This window comes from Halyomorpha halys, unplaced genomic scaffold, assembly GCF_000696795.3.
Source record: "Halyomorpha halys isolate HHAL.00 unplaced genomic scaffold, Hhal_1.1 Scaffold105.1, whole genome shotgun sequence".
NCBI lineage: Eukaryota > Metazoa > Arthropoda > Insecta > Hemiptera > Pentatomidae > Halyomorpha > Halyomorpha halys.
The window spans coordinates 920,464-944,034 of record NW_027108109.1 but is presented as its reverse complement, the minus strand read 5'-3'; the positions used below and the strand labels follow the sequence as shown (position 1 = coordinate 944,034).

The following is a 23,571-nucleotide window of genomic DNA, read 5'->3' as shown; positions in this document are numbered from 1 at the left end:
GCTAGTCACATAGGATACTTATTTTAGTCTAATCAGACAAAAAAAATATTGTCTGATTAGACACGATAAATAGGCCTATACAAGTATACAATAATAATTACAAACATTAGTAGTGTACAACATTAGAACTTTTTATTATTTTTATTTTTTTCCTACCTTTTTCTTTTTCTTTTTTTCATGATTTTTTCCCTTTTTTTTCTCCTTTTTTTTTCTTTTCCTTCCCTTCTTTTTCTCTTTTATATTTTGGTTTTAGTCCAATGTGCCTTTAACAGAATAAGGGATAAAATAGTGATAGACATATGAGAAAATATAAAAAGGTACTTAAGTAGCAAATATAAATTTAAAAAAAAAATCAACAAACTATGTTAAAATTAATATACAATAAATATAGAATAAATATTAAAATATATACAAAAGTAATAAATAAAATAACAAACACAATGCAATGTGAATGCATGCCAGGATGCATGCCATCCTTCCTCTGGATAACTCCATTACTCATTAATTTCCTCACCTTCACTTAATCACAAAAGAGGAACAGCCTATATGCCAAACCTGTCATTCCCCATTATCAATAAAGCATATAATTGAAGAATGCCCATCATTTCGTCAAGCCTTCGAAAATAATAAAATTCCACGAACAAGAGAATTGGCCCTTAAAGACTCGGAAGAATCCATAGACAAAATAATAAAATTTCTCAAAGAAACACAACTTTACACTAAAATATAATACCGAAAATAATTTATACCACCAATACCGACCAGCGTAAAAAGGAAATAGTCTACATTCAACTACAAGTCAAGAAGATAGATGAAGTAAAAAGGGTGTAATAACCTAGATGTTGATCGCCCTGAATAAAAATCTAATCTAATCTAATCTAATCTCATTAATTTCCATCCATTTAGTGATGGATGATTCCCAGGGAGTCAAATATTATATTCTCTTTTAACCAAGCCACGTTTTGGACATCGACCTAGAGCTTCTCTATGAGGCTAAATATTAATACAAAATAATAAAGTATATGATAAATAATTAAAAGAGAAAAAAATGAGATTTTTGTAGTGCCTACGTCAAACTTGTGTGATGGCCTACCAGACAACATTTGTTTTACATAAATGTTCGACTCAGAACATAAATTTCAACAAGGTTAGGCGTTAAAAGAGAGAAACGTTAGTGGTCTTACAATGGTTATAAATTTTATATTTTATTTATGCATACTAACTGTGTCCCTACGTTTTATTATTTTTTGTTCTGATTTTAATAAAAAACTGACTTCACGTTGGGTGAAAAAGAAATGATTAGTGGGCAGGCTACCCGCTGGTTGCACTCCAGGATTAGCTCCAAGTGATTTTATTCTCCCGTGGCTGGAAGGACAATAAATTTCATTCGGGCTCTGGATATATCTGGAAATTGTTTGGAAGGATTATATATTTCGTCCCTCGGCGATAATTTACCTCCGTTAATTGGAGGTTAATTGTCAGAAATAAAGAAGCCGGGGCCGAAACGGGTCCAGGATCCCGTCTTCTTTTTGCAGAGGGGGGGGGGGCGCTACCGCAAGACACTCCAATAAAATCCTTAAAAACAAGGACATAAATCGAAGGATCCGGTATCGGAGTGCTCTGGCCCCCGGCCAAAATATTGTCCTTTTAGCCCCAACACATTTCTTGCACTGCGGTCGGGTCGTCGGCTCCAGATGCTCTGAGGTCCTTAATAACAGGTTCATCTTCAAATTTTATGCTGAAATAATACACTCGGTTATATATGCCCCTAGATTGTACAACTACATAACATGGAAATTTTAACATACTAAATTTTATAAACATTATTCAAATATATATTTTTTAAAATCACTATTCCTCTCGAGATACACCTAATAATATTTTAGCTTAAGAAACAGGAATCGCCTCGGTATATTTTCGATTCACTAAAAACACATTTCAATTATATTTTAAAAATTCCGGATATTCCAGGTTTTCGCTTACTTCATATCCTACCAAAAGAGAGGATAAAAAAAGAGTTTATTGGTACCGCCTGGAATTCCAGGAATGTTATGGAGTAAATATCGATATTTCAAACGTAGCAGATCTACATGAAAGATTCATTGAAGTCATCCATAGCGTAAATAATTTCAAAACATACAGTTTTTATTATTTTACGGATTAAAAAAAAAGAAACTTTTGAGTGTTTATGTAATATTTCAAATTATTGTTACTACTTTAGAAAGAATTTTATTTATCTGTTTATGTGGAAAATCGGTTGCCGAATGTATTTATTGGGCCCATTTGCGCCTCTCCAAAAATAGGCTTCAGGACCTTATCGAATGTCATCGTAGAGGATCTGGCCTTATTTTATAAACGTTTCATAAATCCTAACAACATGATAAAATTTTAAATATTTTATTTTCAAAATTAAGAGTTATAATTATATCTAAAATTGCAAGCTAGATTTCGTATGGAAATGTCGGTTTCGATAATTATATGTATGAATTAAGCACCATATATTTATGTTATAACAATTGAATAATAATATATATTTATTTATTTATTTTTGTATTTTTGCAGTACCTGGGCTCATTTCCTGTAAATGGACCTGATCAAGCTGCTCGTGCGGAACTTATGAAAAAGAAACTCGACCAGTTAAAGGTAGCGTCAAATATTATATATTTTATTTATTTATTTTTCTAAATTTGCTGTAAGTGATATTAAGACATGATACAAACATGTGGAGAATCTACCCATTGATAGAACTCAAAAAATATTTCTAGAGGAGATTATGTCGAGGCCATCTTCTTTTCAGACGCCTAGGAGGATTATTAGGTTGTGAAGAAGAAGCCAGGTTAGAAACGAGTTGGTTTGGGTGGTTGGGAAGTTTATTCTGGCCAAATCGGCAACATATGGGACATTGAGGTCCTGATGGATGATTTGATTTGTGACAAAGTAAAGAGTATTAAGGATTTTACGAAGGATTTTGGACTGTAAGGATTGGATTCGGGAGGAATTCGATGGTTTAGTTGAGCCCCACAGCTCAACTCTGTATGTCCATATAGGCCTTATAACAGTCATGTAGATCAGTATTTTTTAATGGGTTGGAAGTTTGGACCGTTTGTATTTTAATTTTTTAAATTGTTTATACGTAAATATTAGAACATTATATTTCTACAGATTTTAAATAAATTATTTAAGGTTATGTTAGTTGAGGAAATTAGTGATCTTGTTCATCGTTCCTATAAATTTAAATTAATGTACTCGACTTTTATTTTTTTATGATCCCTTCCTTGTCATTTTTGACATATAGGGGAGGTTTATCTGCGTGGTTGCTACACAGAAATAAAAATCGACCCTACAGACTGGATTCGAACAGGCGCCACTGCAGCTCCGTGGTTGCAAAGACTTACGCCTCATCTCCATCAGCTGGTGGTCCTTGATTTAGTGGATTGATGAGCCAGATTACTAAAAAACAGTTTCCTGACTTACTTCATGACCGTACCCTCTTACTTCTTAAAATGCATCCCATTCATTGAAAGAGTTTCCTTTCTTACAGAAACCTGTTGCATTATATTATAAACTGCAAATAATTAAAAAAAAATTAATGCCATTACACAGAAACGCATTTCTAGTAATTGAGCAGTACCTACTAAGCAGCTAGTTGGTTACTCAAAGTAATCGAGTTACTAAATTTTAGATTCTTCATTTGCTACATTATCCTAAAGGTAATAATAATCCTGATAATCATAAATGGTTCATTCTATTGAGAATTTTAATAATGTAACAGATAAAACAGCATTGAATTATCCCTCAAATGATTATCACGAGTACAATTTATTTGTTCATGCCGTAAGCAGTAAACTTTCATAAGTGACCACATTTTTTACCGATTTGGTATTAAATAAATAAAAAAAATAATATCCACTTTAATTATATTGTTTCGATTTCTTGAGACAAGGTAATTATTTATTAAATAAATCAAAACTTGTATCCTTTTTTGTCTCAACAAAGAAGAAAAGGATCCAAATAAAACAGCATTAGTACAGCATACAGACAAAAATCAACATAATTTTGATTTTGATAACACCATAATTTTACATAAAGAAAACAATTTGTTCAAAAAGAAAAATACTTGAGTATTTTAATTTTAAAACAGATACTAGAAATTTAAACCAACATTATGCAGAGATTTTAAGCAAAATAAATAAATAAATTTGTTACTATTTACAATTAATTTTAATATGGAATTTTGAGAATTAGAATAATTACCAAATTGAGACAAAAATGCAATTTAAATTAATTTTAAAACAAGGCTGACCTGTGTGAGTGGGAGGTTATAAATGGTTTGTGTATATGATAGTGATTTTGTGTGGATAATTTTAAAATAAGAAGAATTAGATATTTATGATTTTAAAGAAAAAAATAGGTAACTAAACTTAAGCTTAGGTAAGCTTATAAATAATAAATACGACTCTCTAATAATTGACTTTTTAAATAGGTTTTTAACTTATAATAAAGAAAATGACCTGGGCAGAATAGCCTGCAAAAGAAATTCTAAATTTAATATGAGGAAGAATTTATAATTGATGGTATGTTATATTATTAGTGATAATGTTGTTGTTATAAGTGTTACAAATGAATATATAATATAAGCTGTTAAATATTTAGATGTCCTTGAGGATGGCTAAAATGGCCGAAACGTTGGACTGTTGAAATAAAAAGTGTTGAGACAAAAAAGGATACAAGTTTTGATTTATTTAATAAATAATATCTACTGTTATAAGGATACTCTGAATTAATTTCTTCATTACAGATATGAACAAAATGTTTTATTTTTATTCAATTATCTTCAGAACAATACATGCTCGAAGGTCTAGGATCAACATAGGCATCTGGAATAACTGACAGGTTTATTTCGGTCAGATCCATCATAGAAATAAATATTAAAAAGTTAATTGGTTGTTAACTTGAACAAATTTTATATTATATTTATCGACCCCGAATGAGTGAAGACTTGTTTCGATCAAATCTTACCCCTAGCTATCTCGACAGAACAGATAGGCTATAAATCCGAGTGTTAGGGTTCTGCTATGAGTCAGTGAGGGGGAACATTGTGTTCTGGGGTCTCAACTTTACTGTATATGTCAAAACAGCATCAGTCAAATTATTGTATCCAGAACGTTTTATAAATAAATAAAAAATAATCTCTAAGGACCGGGCTTCCATCCTAAAATTAAAAAAAAAGTTTAATGAGTTGAATTGAAAAGATAATTCATTAAAATTTTTGTATATATATTTTTTTATTTAATGTAATTTACAACTGTATAAAATAATACAATAAGTAAATATGTTGTATGTTTCATATACACTTGAAAATCTTGGGAAGGAACCACCCATTTGTGATACTTCAAACGTTAATTTAAATTAGAAGGTCCTGTGGCCATCTTCTTATCAGATGCCTCGGAAGATTATCAGGGATCGTTAAGGATGAAAAATTAAAAATTAATGGGTTAGGATGGTTAAGGAATTAGGAATGAAAAGACGCATATCTCTTTTGGACAAAATCTGCAACGAATGGGATGTTAAGTTTATTTGTAACGTAATAAGGATCATCAAGGATTTTACGTAGGATTTTGGATTGTAAGGATTGGATGCGGGAAGAATTTGATGGTTTGGTTGTATAATTTAAAAAAAAATACACATTATTAGAACTGAGCAACATACAACAGAAAAATAAAACATAGTTTCGATTTTGAAAGTCCTCAAACATTATAGACAGTAAATAACCATCTAGTTAATATCATGTCACATGTTAGTAATTTTGGAAATGTGAAATGTTATAGGTTTATACAAAGAAATAGAAATTTCATCTTTTTACAAAAAGAGGAAGTGAATATAAACATGGAGTTAGTTTCATTATCAGGTCAACCATGAAAGGAATGTAACAATGAAGTTTAAAAAAATTATCCTTATTTTAAATTAGTTATAAGTATTTTATAACAAGGATGGCAGGAATATATATTAATGCATTTTAAATAAGAACTAATAAGGAGAATAATTGTTATATCACATATCAAATTATATTTGAAAAAAATCTTATTACTAACTACTTATTAGTATTTAATTTTTAATTTTTGTTTTGGTTTTTGCATTATTGAAATATGGTTATGGTGATCGCAGTATGCCTTTTGGTGGAGTAAGGACCTCAAATATCACCTCAAACAGGACCTCACGTTATAATAATGTGGTTTTTAAAAAATTAATATAAAAATTTCAGTGGAACTTTTTTTTTATACCAACTTATTAAAATATTTACAATGCTTCTAGTCTTGGAACCTAAATTATTATCTGAAACAAGCTCTTAGGAATCATTTTCACATATACTAGTTGTTTGACTTAGATTCATGATTTTTGTTAATTTTTAAAGTTTGTTTTGGTTTTCGTATTATTGAAATTTGGTTATGGTGATCGCAGTAAGCTTTATGATGGGGTAAGAGACTCGAAATGTTATATACGGATAATGTGATTTTTTAAAATAATATAAAAATTTGAATTGAACATGTTTTCACATCAACGTAAATATTTTACTATGATTCTAGTCTCGGAACCTAATTTATTATCTGAAACAAGTTCTTAAGAATCATTTGCACATATACTAGTTGTATGACTTAGATTTATGGTTTTATCATAAAAAGTTTGGTTTTGTCGATGAACAAGGCTAAATTTTTTTAAGTAAAGTATTACGCAAAATATTCAGACTAAAAAAGAATAAGTTTAGCGAAGAATTTAGAAGACTACTTTATACTGAATTGAGGCAACTACACCAACTGACAGATGCAGGTAGTGATCGATTGGTGGTATTAGCATTGAACCTTCGAGATCGATAAGTCTTTAATATTATTATTATATCATTATCTGCATAGCTGGGAAACTATGAAACTAATAGCTATTGTTGCCATGGATACAATATTTATTTATCAATGATTCATTCATGAATAAGGGTCGTATCCATGGCGATTTTAGCTATTAGTTTCAACTGTAGCTAATTTTAGCCCAACTCTAATTATCTTCTATATTATGATATTTTAATATAGTACAAACAGTATTACTATAGCTTTACAGTCTCTATTTCTTATTACTATATTTTTGCATTTTTTATTAGTTGAAATCTATTCATAAAAATAATCATTCATCGATGATAATTGCCCCCATTACCGTTACGAGATTATTATACCTTGCGTCGCTTTGCAAAACATGTCTGAATATTAATTATATGTGGTATACTTTAAATTTACCAAACATTTGTTGTTGTTTTTTTTCGTACCCCCCTGAAAAGATTTTAATTGGTATTTAGTACGTAGATATAGTGAGGTACGCTATATGTATAGCTGGGTATGAAGGATACCTTGGATTGCCTTTTGGCATTATAAGGTTAGGTGAGGGGTCCAATGAAGGTTGTAAACTTGGTTGGCTAACGCCAGTGGATTATTGCAACGGGGAGGGGCCGTAATTTTTTATTTAAACATTTGTTATGGAAGTAGTTGGATTATCTTGTTTTTGTATCGGGCAACGAAAATCTTTCTTCATCACACCACTCATTTTTTAGGTTAATTGTTTCCTTTCAGATGTTATTTCTTGACGACATATTTAATGAGTAATTTGTTACGGTTGCCATGGTGAAATAAAAACACTGGCGATACCTACGTAGACAAGGGGTGTTACGGTTGCCATGGTGAAATAAAAACACTGGCTAGATCTGTTCAGACAAGAGGTGTTATGCTTGTCATGGTGAAAACAAGACACGAGCGATATGTTGGAGACGAGTGTGTTTTGTTTGAGTGAAGGCGACAGTTTCATTTTAGAACACGTTGCGATTGTTCAATGAGAAGTGTTAATAGTTTAAAGGCCTTCTGTCTTTATGTTTTGAACCGAAATATCATCATGTGAGAAATGTTGTCATATATGTTTTATTTTTCAAAATTACGGTATTTACTTCTATAGACGATCATACACAATATAAATGGAGGACTACGTGTGGTTTGAACTGAATTTTATCTTGTTTTATTTTTTATTTTATATTCACTTTATACTCTTTTGGATAGTAATGTAAATATAGTGATTAAGTTTAAGGTTAAGTCAACCTATAAGTTTTAATTGTTTTATTAATTGATAAGAATTCTTTTTTTTTCCTTTTTCATTCTCTGTATATATATATATATTTTTGCATATTATTAAACTTTTGTACATATAATTCAGTTGTTCTTTCTCTGCTTTCAACTTGTTAATTTACTTACTTAGTTTTTTTTTTATTCACGGAATATTACGATAATTCAACAGGTGGGTAGGTAACACCCAAGAAAAGATATTCGCCAGTGGTTATAATTCAACAATTGTTTATATAGTGGTATATTTTAGTTATATTGTGGCATAATGCTTCAGGGTTTTCGTTATTTCCAAGAATAATAACGTGGCGCCTAAGGAGTAATTTATTCTTTATTGTTTTTTTTTTTTTTTCTTTTGCGATTATTTTTTTTTTTTTATTTGACTTTAACTCACCTCCTGCTCCGCTGAGCGTGGGTAACGATAAACGTATAACTACGAATAAATCAAAATTTGCATTTATAAATTCTTCAAAGGTTCAGTTTTTCTCCCTTCAAATAATGGGCGATAAGAAGCCATTTTGAGATCTTCCCTAGTGATAAAGGACTGACGTTATCAAAACGAATCACTCAGCAAACTGCTACGGAAAATTTGTTAGTCTAAGTGCACCCTTCCTGACCCTTTCCATGCCCCCCCCCCCATGGGGCGATTTTTTCTATTACGTTTCTGGAAGGGTGCTCTGCTGTTTAGGGGCTATTTGTTAAGTTGGGGGGGGGGAGGGAATTATACGACTTAAGGCAGAAGAGACAGCCTGGAAAATGCTTGTCATAGCCTTCATGGGTCTCCTTCTTCAGGATGACCAGATACTATATAATATGTGTGATTATAGTAGTCGCAGCATAAAAATGTATTATAATAATTGATTTGTAAAAAATTTATATATTTAAAAAAGTATGGATCATGTCAATAACTCCTCAAATAAAAAGAGTTTTACCTGACACGCTCGCTGATTGGATTTCATGGATTCCTGTTTGCATTGTCTTTTTTGTGACATAAATTAATTTTGGATTCTATGATTTACGTCGCTTATGTTTCTTGTTATTAATGTATTTATCTATGCATCATTGTGTAACCATGCAAGAGAGTCACATAACCCTACACTCTTTCAGCAAATGTAAGATAACCACGCCCGTGAAAGGACTTTGAGGTTAATAGAAATGTCCACCATGCTAATCTAAACTGATACAGAAAGTAGCCAGTAATTGACTCGTAGCCTTTCCCTAGTTCTCTGCCACGATCCTGAAAGACATAAGGTCCACCAACTTTTCTTTACTTTTCTGGCGGCATACTCCTTCCATTTGACTCCTTTCTCCAAGCAACAAAGTAATTAGTGATGATAGTAATGCTATCTTAAAATATTATAAGGAAGAGCTAAGTTAAGTAGTTTCTAATATTATTAGTAATAATGTGAATATAACATGAAATGCAGTACTAAAAAATTTATGATTGAACATAAGAATGGTAATTTAAAATCATACGATTTTATCATTTCTTTATTCTGTTTCTGAATCGCTCGTAAGACTATCAGATTGGAAACGTATATTAAAATCAACCATAGGCGTACCCAGAGGGGAGTCAGGAGGGGCAGCTGCCCCCCTAAGAGTAAAAAAAAATATTAATTTATTAAAAACTATTTTTCCAAGCAAATGATGATTGTAATGAATACTAAAGCAATGGGACAATTAAATATAATGTTCTTAAAATTTTAGTTTCATTTTCTTCCGTGCTGAAATGTCACAACCTAGCTATGGCTTGCCTCCCCCTCCCCTAATTTTGATCTTGGTTACGCCCTTAAAATCAAAGTCTATTTTATTACCAATATCAGATTTTATTATATATTTGTAATGGCTGGACTTGATTTAATTTTTTTTCCATTAACTAAGGCTCTGGATCACATACCAGAAAAAGCATGTTCATGATCGTTATTTGAAATTTACAAAAAAAAAAAATAATATATTAAAAGGGTAAACTGATATATGATACAGAATTACATAGCTTCGATTTAAATAACTGTCTTTGCTTCACCCAGTGTAATTTGAAATTGTAGAAATACAATTAATGGTAATTGTAAGGTTAGCTTACACAGCGACCAGGTTGCCATGGGGTACTTACGTGACGGCTGTTCGAATGGTTCAGCCGATTATTTTTGATTGCACAAAAATTGAAGATGGAAAGATATCTAACGCGAGAACTCTCGCAGAAGTAAACTTAGTAAAATAAAGTTCCATTAAAGAGGCCCCATTACTCTTCTACCCTCAATCGCTTTAGAAGACAATCACACAATTCAATTTAGAAAAACTCGATATTAATTGCGAAGCAATATCGATAACAGGACAATATGGGAGGCAGTGGAGCGAGCCACTATACACGGAGCAATTCCCTTCCGGAGCACTCTCATTACTGGAACCCTTCCTTCATTCCCTTCCGCTCCGATGGGCGGGGCAAGTTGTCTCCTCCAGCTTCAGTCCTCCAGTTACCTAACGTGTGGTCGATTTGTTGACGCAACGAGGGGCACGACAAGAGCACAATGAATTAGGGAACGATTCCATTCTTCAAATAACAAACAATAAATAACTAACGAAACGTTTTAGCTGTTGATAAAAGAGTAAGGAATGAACCGACTAGACTAAGCGATTATAATGGAAAAAAAATCTATTATAATTGTAACATAACGTGCATCTAGGCAAGGCGTAAGCAAACAATGTAATAAAGATTGGTGCAGTGCGTTAATCGTAGTATTGTCGCATAACCTACTTGGAGTTTAAATTAATCATGGGCAGTACTTCTCATATATTTCCAATTGAGAAGTCTTCTATCAAAATTTAATATATCTTTGGTGGCAAGATTATTAATTTCTTCAGCGGCAATAGTCGACGTTAGCAAAGAGATTGTTTGAATTGGGTTTGCCACTGTCGAATTCATTATAAACATTTTTATTTCTCTCGTATATTTCTTTTAAATTTATTCCCATTTAATGTTTCATTATTTTACATTTGTTTTAGTGCCAAAACCATTTAAAACTTCTTGCCATATGATCAATTACTAACAATTAATAATAAAAAAGTAGGTGTGTTTCTCGTATGTCTAAAATAACTGAATATTTCTGTTGATAATAATTGTGAATCTATCTGTTGTTTTATGTTCAAGTATAAACATTGATGTTTAGATAATAAAAATTGTACCTAATGAATTATCTTTATCGTCACGATAGGAATACGCAGTAAATATCAATTTTTTATTTATTTAATAATATTCACAATAGTAAATTGTGTGTAAAATGTGTTCACAATTAAAAACACTTCAAGTAAATTTGATGTTATATTACAATAATTATGATACTGTTATATAGAGGAAATACACATTGATACAACTCTATAACATTTCTATATTAGAAGATCTGGAAGCTATATTGTTTATAACCAGCTCTCAAAATTGATGGTTTTTTGATAAATTAAAATGCTACTAAAATAATATGTAGATTATTTTATAATTGTAATTTTCAACTGTCATGTAGCTTTTACTAATAGAAATTAAAAATCAACATTTTAAACGAAAAATAACATATTTAAATAACCTGATTTTATAATATATTATTAATAATTTTATATGTGTGAATTAGTAGAATTTTGATAGAAACATTCCCATTTATAGCCCAAGCAAAAAATTATGACTATGATTTCATGGTTGTTATGACAATGGAGAAAAGTTATTGTTAATTGCAAGAAAACATTTATTTTATCGTAGAGGTAATTGTGTTTTTTTCTAATTTTCTATTGTTTCCTAATGTTAAATTTGATCAATTATTTAAAAAAAAAATTAAATGTACCTGAGAGGATTTAAAAAAATATATAATACAAATCAAAACACTGCAATGATGATGTTTATTTATGCACACTAACTAATATCTCTTGAACATTCCTAATATCATTATATATATATATACTATAATAGTAGTTTAGTTACAATATCTTTGTTCAGGACTTTGAGTTATTCTGATGTTTTATTTATATATATAATTTAATTTCTTGTTTGAGACTATTTTTTTTTTTTTTTTTGTCTATTATAATAAAAAATATCGATATAGTTTTAACATGTTTATTTTCTTATAGCTCCTACGTTTTGGCCTATTCGGGCATTCTCAAGGATATTTATTTTATAAGATCACAACTAATTATGTTATAAAAAAGTTGCAGACTACTCTGCCTCTGTCAAAATATATCTTAGTCTATCAACTTATTTTTATCCAATATTTTACTTAGTATAGTTTTATTAAAACAAACTGTATCTATTTAAATTATAGAATAGATTGTAATAGAAGGTGTAAATGGAATCAAATTAAAATAAGTTAAAAATTGGTTGATAGGCTAAGATATTTTTTAACAAAGGCAGAATAGGCTGCAACTTATTAATTACATTATTAGCTGTGCTATTATAAAAAAGATATCCTATAGAAAGGTCGAAACATAGGAGTAATAAAAAATAAAAACTTGTTGAAAATATATGGATGTTTTTATTATAATTGATAAAATAATTAAAAAACCGTCTTAAACAAGAAGTAAAATTATATATATTTTAGCATCATGATTACAAGAAAATAATATTTAAAAACTTTGAATTTTAACATTCCTGGGCTTTGCACTAGTTAGAATCCATTATAGAAAAAATGAGAAGTAAGATATTATGGAGAAATAATGACTGGTCCAATACTAAAGTAACTAGCGGAGAGGTTTCAAAATTGGCAATGTGTGGCGGGTCGTTGGCGAATGTCGTTGAATAAATGAAAGAAGTTTAGAAGTGTTAAAGTTGATTTTTTGTGAAAACTATAACACTAAAATAATTTGTAACACCTTTTTGTCTTACAAAAACTTTATTCATATATAAAAAGAGTTTCGGAGTTTACATATTACACAACATTCATCAATAATATTGAAAGGTTTTCTGCCCAAGAGCAACATGAGTATTATTGCAACAGTAAGTTTTGTGTCAGTATAGACTTTTTTTATTTTTTAATAGATTTACTTATTGATATATATTACACTCTCCCACACAGTTGTGGGCAATAGGTAATAGTGATGAATGATCTCATACATACTAAAATAAAAAAAAATTAAATTAAATAAATTAAAAAAAAAACTCTCTTAAAATATATACAAACAAAAGAATAAACAAGATGAACATAATCAAACTATCTGTATGAAAAATAAATAAATAAAATAAAATATATACAATATTTATACAATCGACCTGATGATCCCTGAGTCCACTCTATCCCCCACGTGTGAGGGGTAGAGCAGAGCTCAAGAGATCCCAGCTCTTCCCACTCGCCGCATCACTGGTAGACGGTAACTTAATATTGAAAACAAATTACTTATAAAAATATTACAAATATAAAAAATAAACATGTTGTGACTTTATGAATATTTTTTATAGTAATTGATGAAGTAAATTAAGTAGAAATTTATGTAAATTAGAATTTGTAAACTGATTTTTAATAGTGTAAGTGCTAAAAAACTTTTTAAAGAGAAACATTTTAGTATTAAAAATATTACTTTGTATGATTGTTATCTCTCAGACTGAAATGAATTTGCATTTTAGTAAACGTAATTAATTCCTCCCTGGGACTGCAGCCTTTTCTAAAACTGGCCGAATTCAAGCCCACCACCATCCATAAAAACAGACCAGGTTCCATTCTCTTGCATAATTGTTTGATTTGCATTTCCTTTTGAAGCGAGCTATGAATGTAAATTAGCAAGTTAATCCACAACATTAGTAATCCTACATTCCAAATGAGTAATAAAATTGCGTTTGTGCTTTATTAACTTTTTTCAAATAATTAATTGTTTTTTTTAATTATAATAAATTTAAATTTTCTTCTACTACCTCTTAGTACACGAGCCCAAGAGGGGAATAAAGTCAGTTATTTTAACCCAATTTTTTATTACTTTAATGAAAACTATATATAATTACTAGTCAATATTGATGAGTCTGCCAAGTATTGGTAAGGAGAATAAAAAATGGCGGATTTTCAAAAACGTTAAAAATAATTAATTTTTCATTAGGAGATCCATATCATTAAAATTGCCCACAACAATAGAAAATATAAGAGAACATCATTTAACGTAGAGTAAATTTTCTGTAAAAAAAAAAAAAAAAACTGTAAGCCCTAATAGAGCTATTTACGTTCAATAGATCTCGAGATAAAGCTTTATAAAATGCAATATTTCATAAAAATGTTGCACAGAACGTACTGAAAGATCAGTAGTTAGTGAATATATTTTGAAAAATCTATATTTCTAAAACCATTTTTTTTTATATTTTAATTTATACCAAAGCGGCCTAGTCGGCTTTACATGGTTGATATAACCGTTATATTATATATTTCTTAACAGTTGATTATGGGGGGGTTTAGTCTTAACTTAAAACCATTTGACGTACAGATGTCTATTAGCACTCAAATTAAAGGAAATTTAACTTACTATAAAGTAGTTTATGACATTTATCATCGTAGGGACAGTAGTTTTTATGATATTCGCATATGAATATAAATCTGACAAATGGAAATTTGTCCTAACAATTACAAATCAATTTATTTTAGCAAATATCATGAAAATTACTACTTCTACGACGATAAATGTCATAAACTACTTAATAACCCATTAAACATTTATCGTCGTAGAAGTAGTAGTTTTCATGATATTTGCTAAAATAAATTGATTTGTAATTGTTCGGACAAATTTCCATTTGCCAAAGTTATATTCATATGCCAATATCATAAAAACTACTATCCCTACGATGATAAATGTCTTATGTGTCTAGAGATATGTTTTTTTTCAAAAATCAACCGTTTTATAAAAACAAAACTTTTATACAATATCATCAAATTACTACTCCTACAAAGATAAACGTTATAAACTATTTTATAGTAAATTTAGTTAGCTTTAATATAAGTGCTGACAGACATCTATATTTCTAAAATAAAGTTTTTCAAACCTCAAACTTATTGTCCGAACAACTATAAATCAATTTATTTAGGAAATATCATGAATTCCTACGAAGGTAAAGGTCATAAAATACTTTATAGTGCGTTAAAGTGGCTTTAATTTTAGTGCTTATTGACATCTATACGTCACATAGTTCCTGAGATATAGATTTCTCAAACTAAATTAACTAACTACTAATCTTTCAGTACATTTTTAAGAAATATTGTTTTTTAAAAAGCTATAACTTGAGAAATATTTGACGTAAATAGGTTGTTTGTATTAAATTTTTGCAAGTAATGACTTTTTTTTTAAATTATAATAAATAAATTTCTTTCTACTACCTATTAGTACATGAGCCCAAGAGGAGTAAAAAGAAAGTTATTTCATCCCAATTTTTTATTACTTTAATGCAAACTATGTATTTAAGTCAAAATTACCCAGTATAGGTAGGGGGAATAAAAAATGGCGGCTCTTTCAAAACATTAATTTTTCATTCGGAGCTCTATATCTTAAAAACTACCAACAATACTAGAAAATCTAAAAGAACATTATTTAAATAAAAATAAATTTTTTGAAATATGAGCCCTAATAGACCTATTTTCGTCCAATATTTCTCGAGTTATAGCTTTTAAAAAACAACATTTCTTAAAAATCTACTGAAAGATTAGTAGTTAGTTAATTTAGTTTGAGAAATCTATATCTCAGGAACTAAATGACGTATGGATGTCAATAAGCTCTCAAATCAAAGCTAGTTTAATGTACTATAGAGTAGTTTATGACTATTACCTTCGTAGGAATAGTAGTTTTCATGATATTTCCGTAAATTATAAGGTTAGAAACGTACAAAACACAAAAAGGAAGCGCAATAAAACACAAAAAGAGAAAAGTTGATTTTAGAAAACACACTAACAAACGGAAAATAAAAAAGTAAGTTGAGATACATTATTCGTTGACACAGGACACATAAAAATAAAATTAATAATAATAATAAATGAATAAGAACAATGATCATATTTCTCCTTTCGATACTATACTTCATTAGTTGTATTAATATCCTATATTATTAAATGGAATAATACTTTAGATATACTGAAGTATCCATATTCTATATTAATGAATGGAAAAATATTGATACACCTTCATATGTGATACTTCAACAGCAGGAGAGACTAACTAGAATTAAAAAAAAAAAACTTTTATACTTAATGAAAAAGTAAGTTATTAAAAAATTTTAGACACTTTTTCGATTATTAACAAGTTATTATTTTTCTTAGGTTTCGAATGTCAGAGCATAGCGTACCTAAACCATTTGGGCCCAAAATACACTTTTTTGGGGGAAAGGGCCAGGGATAGATTTATTTTTGATGCCTGGGTTGGATTTATTTTTGGGGGCCAGGTAGGATTTATGTTTGGGGCCTGGGTCATATTTAGGTTTGGGGCCCATGTTGGGTTTATTTTTCGGACACGGGGTGGATTATTTGAACTTTAGAATAAAGAAAAATGCCGAAGTAGAGTTAAGAGTTATTTTTGAGGAGTGTGGTAGATAAAACTTTAGAGCGTTAGGTGAATGTGGTTTAGGGGCCAGTGGTGGATTATTATTTAGGCCTGGGCCTTATACAATTATAGAGCATTGAGTGATTTGTTGTTAGTATACGTGGTGGATTTTTTTTTGGGGCCCGAACTGATGAAATGATAGGTTTTGGGAAAGAGAAGAGCTACGTTTTCTTACTCATGTTCATTACATTTATTTAAGGTTGATAGCATATGCTATTGTAGCATACGACAGTTCACTATCAAGGCATATACATGTAACAATGAAACGTGGCAGTTAGCGTGAGCATTAGGCCACTGATATAACTTGTACTAACAACTATCATGCCTTAGCCAGTGCGACAGTAAACCATCATGACAGTAAATGCTTTCATGATTTAACTATCAAAAATTACACCATGGTAGTTGCTTTGAGTTTTGGTGCAATAATTGAGACTGTACGACAGTTAACTTTCAAAGCGTAAACATATGATAGTTAACCTGACAATTACTTCATTGACATCTCTAGTACTATCAAATATCACGAAAGGAGTAGTGTGACAGGATAATGTGGCGTTTATTTATCGGGTAAAAAGGGTATTCTTAAGGTGCTGAGCGGGTAATATTTCGTCGGAAGGATCAGCACTACTGATATCTTCTTTCAAAATTTATATTTTTTTTTTATGATACAGAAAATCATTGAACAGATTAAACAATTAAAATTAATAGTTTTGGTTAATAATTTCAAAGAATAAAATATTAAGTTAATATGATTTTTATTTGGAAGTTTGATAACAATATACACAATTTCAATCCATCTAAGATACATTGTGGCCGACTGATTTCCCTACTCCCCGAACAGACAGACAGACCAGATGACTCCACCACTTCAGACCTCCGCCTTCTTTCTCACTCCTCTATAAGATTTAATACTGATCGGCACGTCCTTCGAATCTCCTCCTTCCTCCTTATTTTTCTCGGGTTCGTAGTAGAATGGATTCACTAGAAGAGATGAAAATAATTTAAATATCAAAAGGGTATCGATGGTAATTGAAGGAACATTAATAATCCTCTTCAACAATAATTCAGTTATGGTAAATTAATGGTCAAAATGATAAATTAAAATGAAATATTTAATTAAACATTTAGTGGTTTATAAATAATAAAGGGATAGCTGTCATCAATTTACACTATTGTACCTTCTCAAAGGGTTTCAAGGGCTCACCTGACAAAAGTGTATAAGTGCTTCTACACATTTTAATAACTACGGCTTTTGTGTTGTATTGTATTGCTTATAACCTATGGGCTTTTTGGATGCACTGGCGTAAGTTAGCTTGTATTTGTGGCCGACCCATCGAGTTTCGACCTTTGGCCACAAATCAAAGGTCGCTCGTGCCGCATACACATGTATTAGAACTGCCAACAAATAAATATTGGTGCTCTTCGAGATTTAATTGATTAAAGAATATCCCAAGCCACCTGATTTAATAATTAAATCTAGTTTGAGATTGCATATTTTAAAATTCTATTGATTCGGTGAAAGTACTAGTTTTGAATCTTGCCAACTAATTTTATAATTCGCAATAGTACAAGAGCCGGGAAGAAAGAAATCCAGTTATCTCACCTCAATTTTTTATTACTTCAATGAAAACTAGGTTTTGATTACTAGTCAAAATCGATGAGTCTAACAAGTATAGGTAGGGGGAATAAAAAATAGTGGCTGTTTCAAAACCTTAAAAAAACATTATTTTTTCATTCGGAGCTCTATATCTTAAAAACTACCAACAACACTAGAAAATCTAAGAGCACATTATTTAAAGAATAGTAAATTTGCTTAAATATTAGCTTTTAAAGAGCTATTTATGTCCAATAGTTCTCGAGATATAGCTTTTTAAAAAGAAAACATTCTTAAAAATCTACTGAAAGATTAGTAGTTTGTTATTTATGACCTTTAAGTTTTCATGATATTTGCATGAATGAAGTTTTTCATAAATCAAACTTATTGTCCGAACAACTATAAATGAATTTATTTTAGCTAATTTGATGTAAACTATTACTCCTACATACATAAACATCATAAACTACTTTATAGCTCATTGAACTAGCTTTAATTTAAGTGCTAACAGAGATCTGTACGTCAAATGGTTTTTGAGATATAATTTTCAAAATAAATTCACTAACTACTGATTTTTATGAAATGTTGCTTTTTAAAAAGCTATATCTCAAAAACTATTTAATGTAAATAATTCTATTAAGGCTCATATTTTAGCAAATTTACTCTTCTTTAAATGACGTTCTCTTAGGTTTTATTGTGCTGTTTCTACTTTTAAAGATATAGAGCTCCGAATGAAAAAAAATAGTTTTTTTTATCCCTTTGAAACGGCCCCCATTTTTTATTCCTCCTACCTATACTTGGCAGACTCATCAATTTTGACTAGTAATTATACATAGTTTTCATTAAAGTAATCAAATATTGGGGTGAGATAACTGCCTTTTTTATCCTCTTGGGCTCTTGTACGACTAGAAAGTACCCCTTATGGCGGGTGAACCACCGTTTTACTAGATATACTAATATTTATTTAATTATACAACTCTTTGCTCAAATTGTATAACTGTAGTTCACATGTATTCTGTAGTTCAGATTGTATTATTTTTTTTCCAATGTAGTGTAATAAATATAAACATATGCTTTATTTTATTTTCTAACTGTTCAGACATAAAATATTCAACTTACCGTCAAGTTCAAAGTTTTTTTTCAAACCTTTTACAATGTTTCAATTCTTATTTATAAACTTTAGCGGTTTATTTATTATTTAACAACGTGATTCAATTACCAAATATATCATCAATACATATACATATGTCGGGGTTGTGTCTGGTCTTAGACGATTTCTCCAGCCTGATATCCACAGAAGGCCCACGACAAGGCGTATTCAATAATAAGATAGGACGGTCGTGCTAGAGGATGAGCCCTGTACACTGACGCAGGTAGAGGAGGTCTGGGTAAGAGATTCTGAGGTAGAGTAACAGTTCTAGTTGCCGAGATGAAGCGGACGGACTAGAACTCTCAAGATAGGAGCCAGCTTACTAGTTGCCGAGATGGAGCGAATGGACCAGTAAGCTGATAAGGCTAGGTGCAGCTCTAGTTGCCGAGATGAAGCTGACGGACTAGTAAGCTGATAAGGCTAGGTGCAGCTCTAGTTGCCGAGATGAAGCGGACGGACTAAGATTGCTGGAGTAAGGGGTAAGGGATAGGAGATAAGCCATCGTCTTGGGTATGCGTACAGAAAAACTACTTTTGCGAGTATAGATTGGCAATGAACTTTTCTAACTCAAGCAGTGTATACGCCACCTATGACATGACTAGACCCAGGTAAGGATGTGGATCTAAGATCAAATTAGGTTTTTTTCCCCGGACCCTCTAATAAACAGAAATAAATGTGAATTAGTAGTGCATTACTGTGTAAGAAAGAAAAGTAATTCGTGTTGTGTCTTACCTTTTACTACCTTTGGTATTTTAAGGTTACCTGTTATATTTAATTTTACATATGAGCTATCCATTCGGGAGCTATTTTGAGTCCGGAGGTGAGGGGCCTCGCCTCCTCGTGTTGTATCGAACAAATTAGGGTTTTTTTTTTCTAACCTCCTAATTATTTATTTAAACATTTACAATTATATACAACTTAAATCTAGGAATATATACACTAAATACAATATATCTTTGTTTGCCTTACGGCAACAAATTAGGGGATTTAGAGCCCCTTATTTATAGGCCTAGTCCATGCGGCTGTGACCGAGAAGCGGTCGGTACATGTCTGCTTGAGATAGGTTCGTGCATTGTTTTGGTTTCGTTTATTAATCATTCTATTGACATTGTTAAGTGTTATGCATAGAGATTATTAATATATAAAAATCACAATGCTTTTTTACCAAATTAAGTAATAAGTAAATTTGAGAGCTTCGGTGAGGCTCGAGGTGCAGCGCTCTGGTGAGTAGTGATCGAAACGCTTGATCCCTCTCGCTACACATATATAGATTGTCAATGGATTATATATCCTGATAAATATATGACCATGAGTTACCTCCGAATTCGTAGTCGAGATCATCCTTGTGGTAGACTCCATCCCTGCCCTTCACCGCCTTGCGGTACATCTTCTCGTGGCGCTCCCTATCGGTGATGAAGTCACTGGAGCTGGGCTTCGCACTCGGGATGGGGACGTCGAACGGACCTACTGGGCAGATCTCATTAGAATAGTCTTCATGTACTTAACACTTTTACATTCTGAAAAAAGTTGGTTCTTGTATTCAAATTTGATGAAATTTAAAGTTAATTTTGTTATATTTTTTCAATACTTTAGCTAGGGCATGCGTAAGTATGTTTATGGAAAGAGCTGTATTACGACAACAACCTGTCCGATTTAGCTCAAATATGTAATATGGATTATTTCTTTCACTCAACACAAGCAAAAGTTTTTTTTTTCAGGTATTTTGCTAACACAGCTCCCGGCGTAGATTTTAATATTAAACGGTAAATAAAATATATTATAAACTAAAACAAAAAATTGATTCCTTAAATTAGTTGTAGAGGTAAATATGTACCTAACTATGCAATAGAAATGTTGATGAAGTAATATTCACTATAAATAATAATATTAATATTTATTATATTATGAATATTTAAAGCTAAGAACTGTAGAATATAAATGTTGTACAAATGTCTAAAAATAAAATTTGTTTTTTTGCATAAATAAATTCTATTTAAACATCATTTGAAATTTCTAAAAAAAAAATAAATTCCAATTTTTCACGTTTACAAAAAAAATTTTTTTAATTATTTATTTAATGTAATTTACAACTGTACAAAATAATACAATAGGTAAATATGTTGTATGTTTCATATACACTTGACAAATCTTGGGAAGGAACCACCCATTGGTTCACTTCAAACATTAATTTAAATTAGAAGGTCCCGTGGCCATCTTCTTTTCAGACGCCTCGGAGAATTATCAGGGATTGTTAAGGATGATAGATTAAGAATTAATGGGTTAGGATGGTTAAGGAGTTTGGAATGAAAAGACGCATATCTATTGTGGGTCAAATATGCAACGAATAGGATATTAAGGTCTTTGTGAATGAGTTTATTTGTGACGTAATAAGGAGCATCAGAGATTTTACGTAGGATTTTGGATCGTAAGGATTAGATGTGGGAGGAATTTGATGGTTTGGTAGAACCCCAGAGCTCAATTCCATATGTCCAAATTGGTCTAATTATCGTAGTGTATACTAATTTTTTGTAGTGAATGGGAAGTTTAGAGCGTTTGTCAAGTAAGTGTTGTAGCAATCAGAATCTACGAGCAGTTTCTTGTCGTTTCAGTCTTGTGTGTGGATTCCAAGTAAGTCTCTTATCAAGATGGAGTCCTAAGTATCGAATCATTTACAAAAAATAAAAATAAATTCTACAGTTTTTGAGTGAACACAGTAGTATTATTTCTGAAATTAAAAAATAAATAAAGCTTTTTAATATTTTTTGTCAGTAAATATTGACAGATGAGAACGGAATAGTGCTTTTTATCTCTTGCATACAAGTCTGGCTGTAGCAAGTAACTATTAATTTTGTTATATTAGCCGTGGACCCAGCCTCTAAAAAGTGGGTTAGCTTAAATTGAGTAAAAAAAACTGGTCTTTGAGCGTGATTCTGAAAGTTACGTCCTTACGCAGTTGCTGGTGTAGTAATAGTAACTCTCTTCAAAGTACTGAATTCCTGGCCCTTCATGGGTTTTAGTGGTTATTTTTTTTTTTTTTTTTAATGTGTTTGTTTTAACATTGACCGTGTAAGACATTAGCAATAAAAATTACAAATAATAATAATAATAGTAGCGAATTCGGGGATTTGTTGGAAAAAAAACAGAATACCAAAGAATGGAGACTAAGTTTTAAGAGGCTATTATAGTCTCAAATAGATTAATTTATTGATCTTACCAAATTTTGGCCCATTCAGGCCATCATCAGTGCATTGCTGTACAAGTGAAAAAACACACATCATACAGTTACACACATAAAAACACAGTCACCATTCAGAGACAAGATATAATCATTAAAAAAATTACTTAAAAATAATTGATGCTCGACTCCATACACCCTGTCAGGGTAACTTATCTATAACCTTCTCCATGAGGAAAAGGAGTTGCCAACTTATATTTAATAACATCTTTTGAGTACTCTAAAATTACGATAATGGTTAAAAATTTCATAAGATCATAAAATTAAAAAAAAAAAATAACAATTTTTACTATAAATAATTTTCAATAAATCGTTTGAATTCAAATTAGGATTTATGAAATGTTTTATTATTTGATGTCGGCAAATAAGAAATGCTAATCTAACTGCATATATTTATTTAAAATACTTGTTTTTTTCATTGTTTCGGAGAGGAAATTATTGAGATCAATGAATTCAGTTTTAAAATTCACACAACTATTTAAATTTTCTGAAATTTTTAGTGCCAGGTATCTAAATTTTTGTTTTGTGTAAAATGTGACCTTTCTTAATGTAATATATCTTTGTGTACTTTTCGATTTTTCATTTTTTTTTTTAATAATAAAATACTTTATAATAAAAGTATAAGTCATTGCTGACTGAGAAGGACTATTATTAAGTCGCAATATTGATAACTGAACTCAAGTACGGTACACCATATCATTCGATCAAATTTAATCTTCACCTCGAGGATCAGCCTCCATCTTACAGCCTGGATGAATAGCATCCATCCAGAGCCTGGGGGACCAGCCTCAAGCCTACAGCCTGGAGGATCAGTCTCCATCTCACAGCCTGGAGGATCAGCCTCAAGCCTACAGTCTAGAGGATCAGCCTCAAGCCTACAGCCTAGAGGATCAGCCTCCATCCACAGCCTGGAGGA

The 23,571-nt window shown here is 30.8% G+C and overlaps 3 protein-coding genes across 3 annotated transcripts in view; 1 reads left to right on the top strand and 2 right to left on the bottom strand.

Moving 5' to 3' along the window:
- Positions 1–2,562: 2,562 nt before the first annotated feature.
- LOC106677614 (EGFR adapter protein) overlaps positions 2,563–23,571 on the top strand; it is a gene marked incomplete at its 5' end in the record, with an annotated part of 690,819 nt that continues 669,810 nt past the window's right edge. Inside the window, 1 exon segment of the mRNA XM_067046493.1 lies at positions 2,563–2,643. Within this exon segment, the coding sequence (XP_066902594.1) occupies positions 2,563–2,643 (81 nt within the window).
- LOC136795553 (uncharacterized) overlaps positions 17,415–23,571 on the bottom strand; it is a 7,188-nt gene continuing 1,031 nt past the window's right edge. Inside the window, exons 2-3 of the mRNA XM_067046495.1 lie at positions 20,738–20,884; positions 17,415–17,657 (exon numbers count right to left, since the gene is read on the bottom strand). Of these exons, the coding sequence (XP_066902596.1) occupies positions 17,545–17,657; positions 20,738–20,884 (260 nt within the window). The 3' untranslated portion in view covers positions 17,415–17,544. The remainder of the gene's footprint in view (positions 17,658–20,737; positions 20,885–23,571) is intronic.
- The window catches only part of LOC106677613 (uncharacterized), a 35,181-nt gene continuing 34,890 nt past the window's right edge, over positions 23,281–23,571 (bottom strand). Inside the window, exon 7 of the mRNA XM_067046494.1 lies at positions 23,281–23,563. Within this exon, the coding sequence (XP_066902595.1) occupies positions 23,281–23,563 (283 nt within the window). The remainder of the gene's footprint in view (positions 23,564–23,571) is intronic.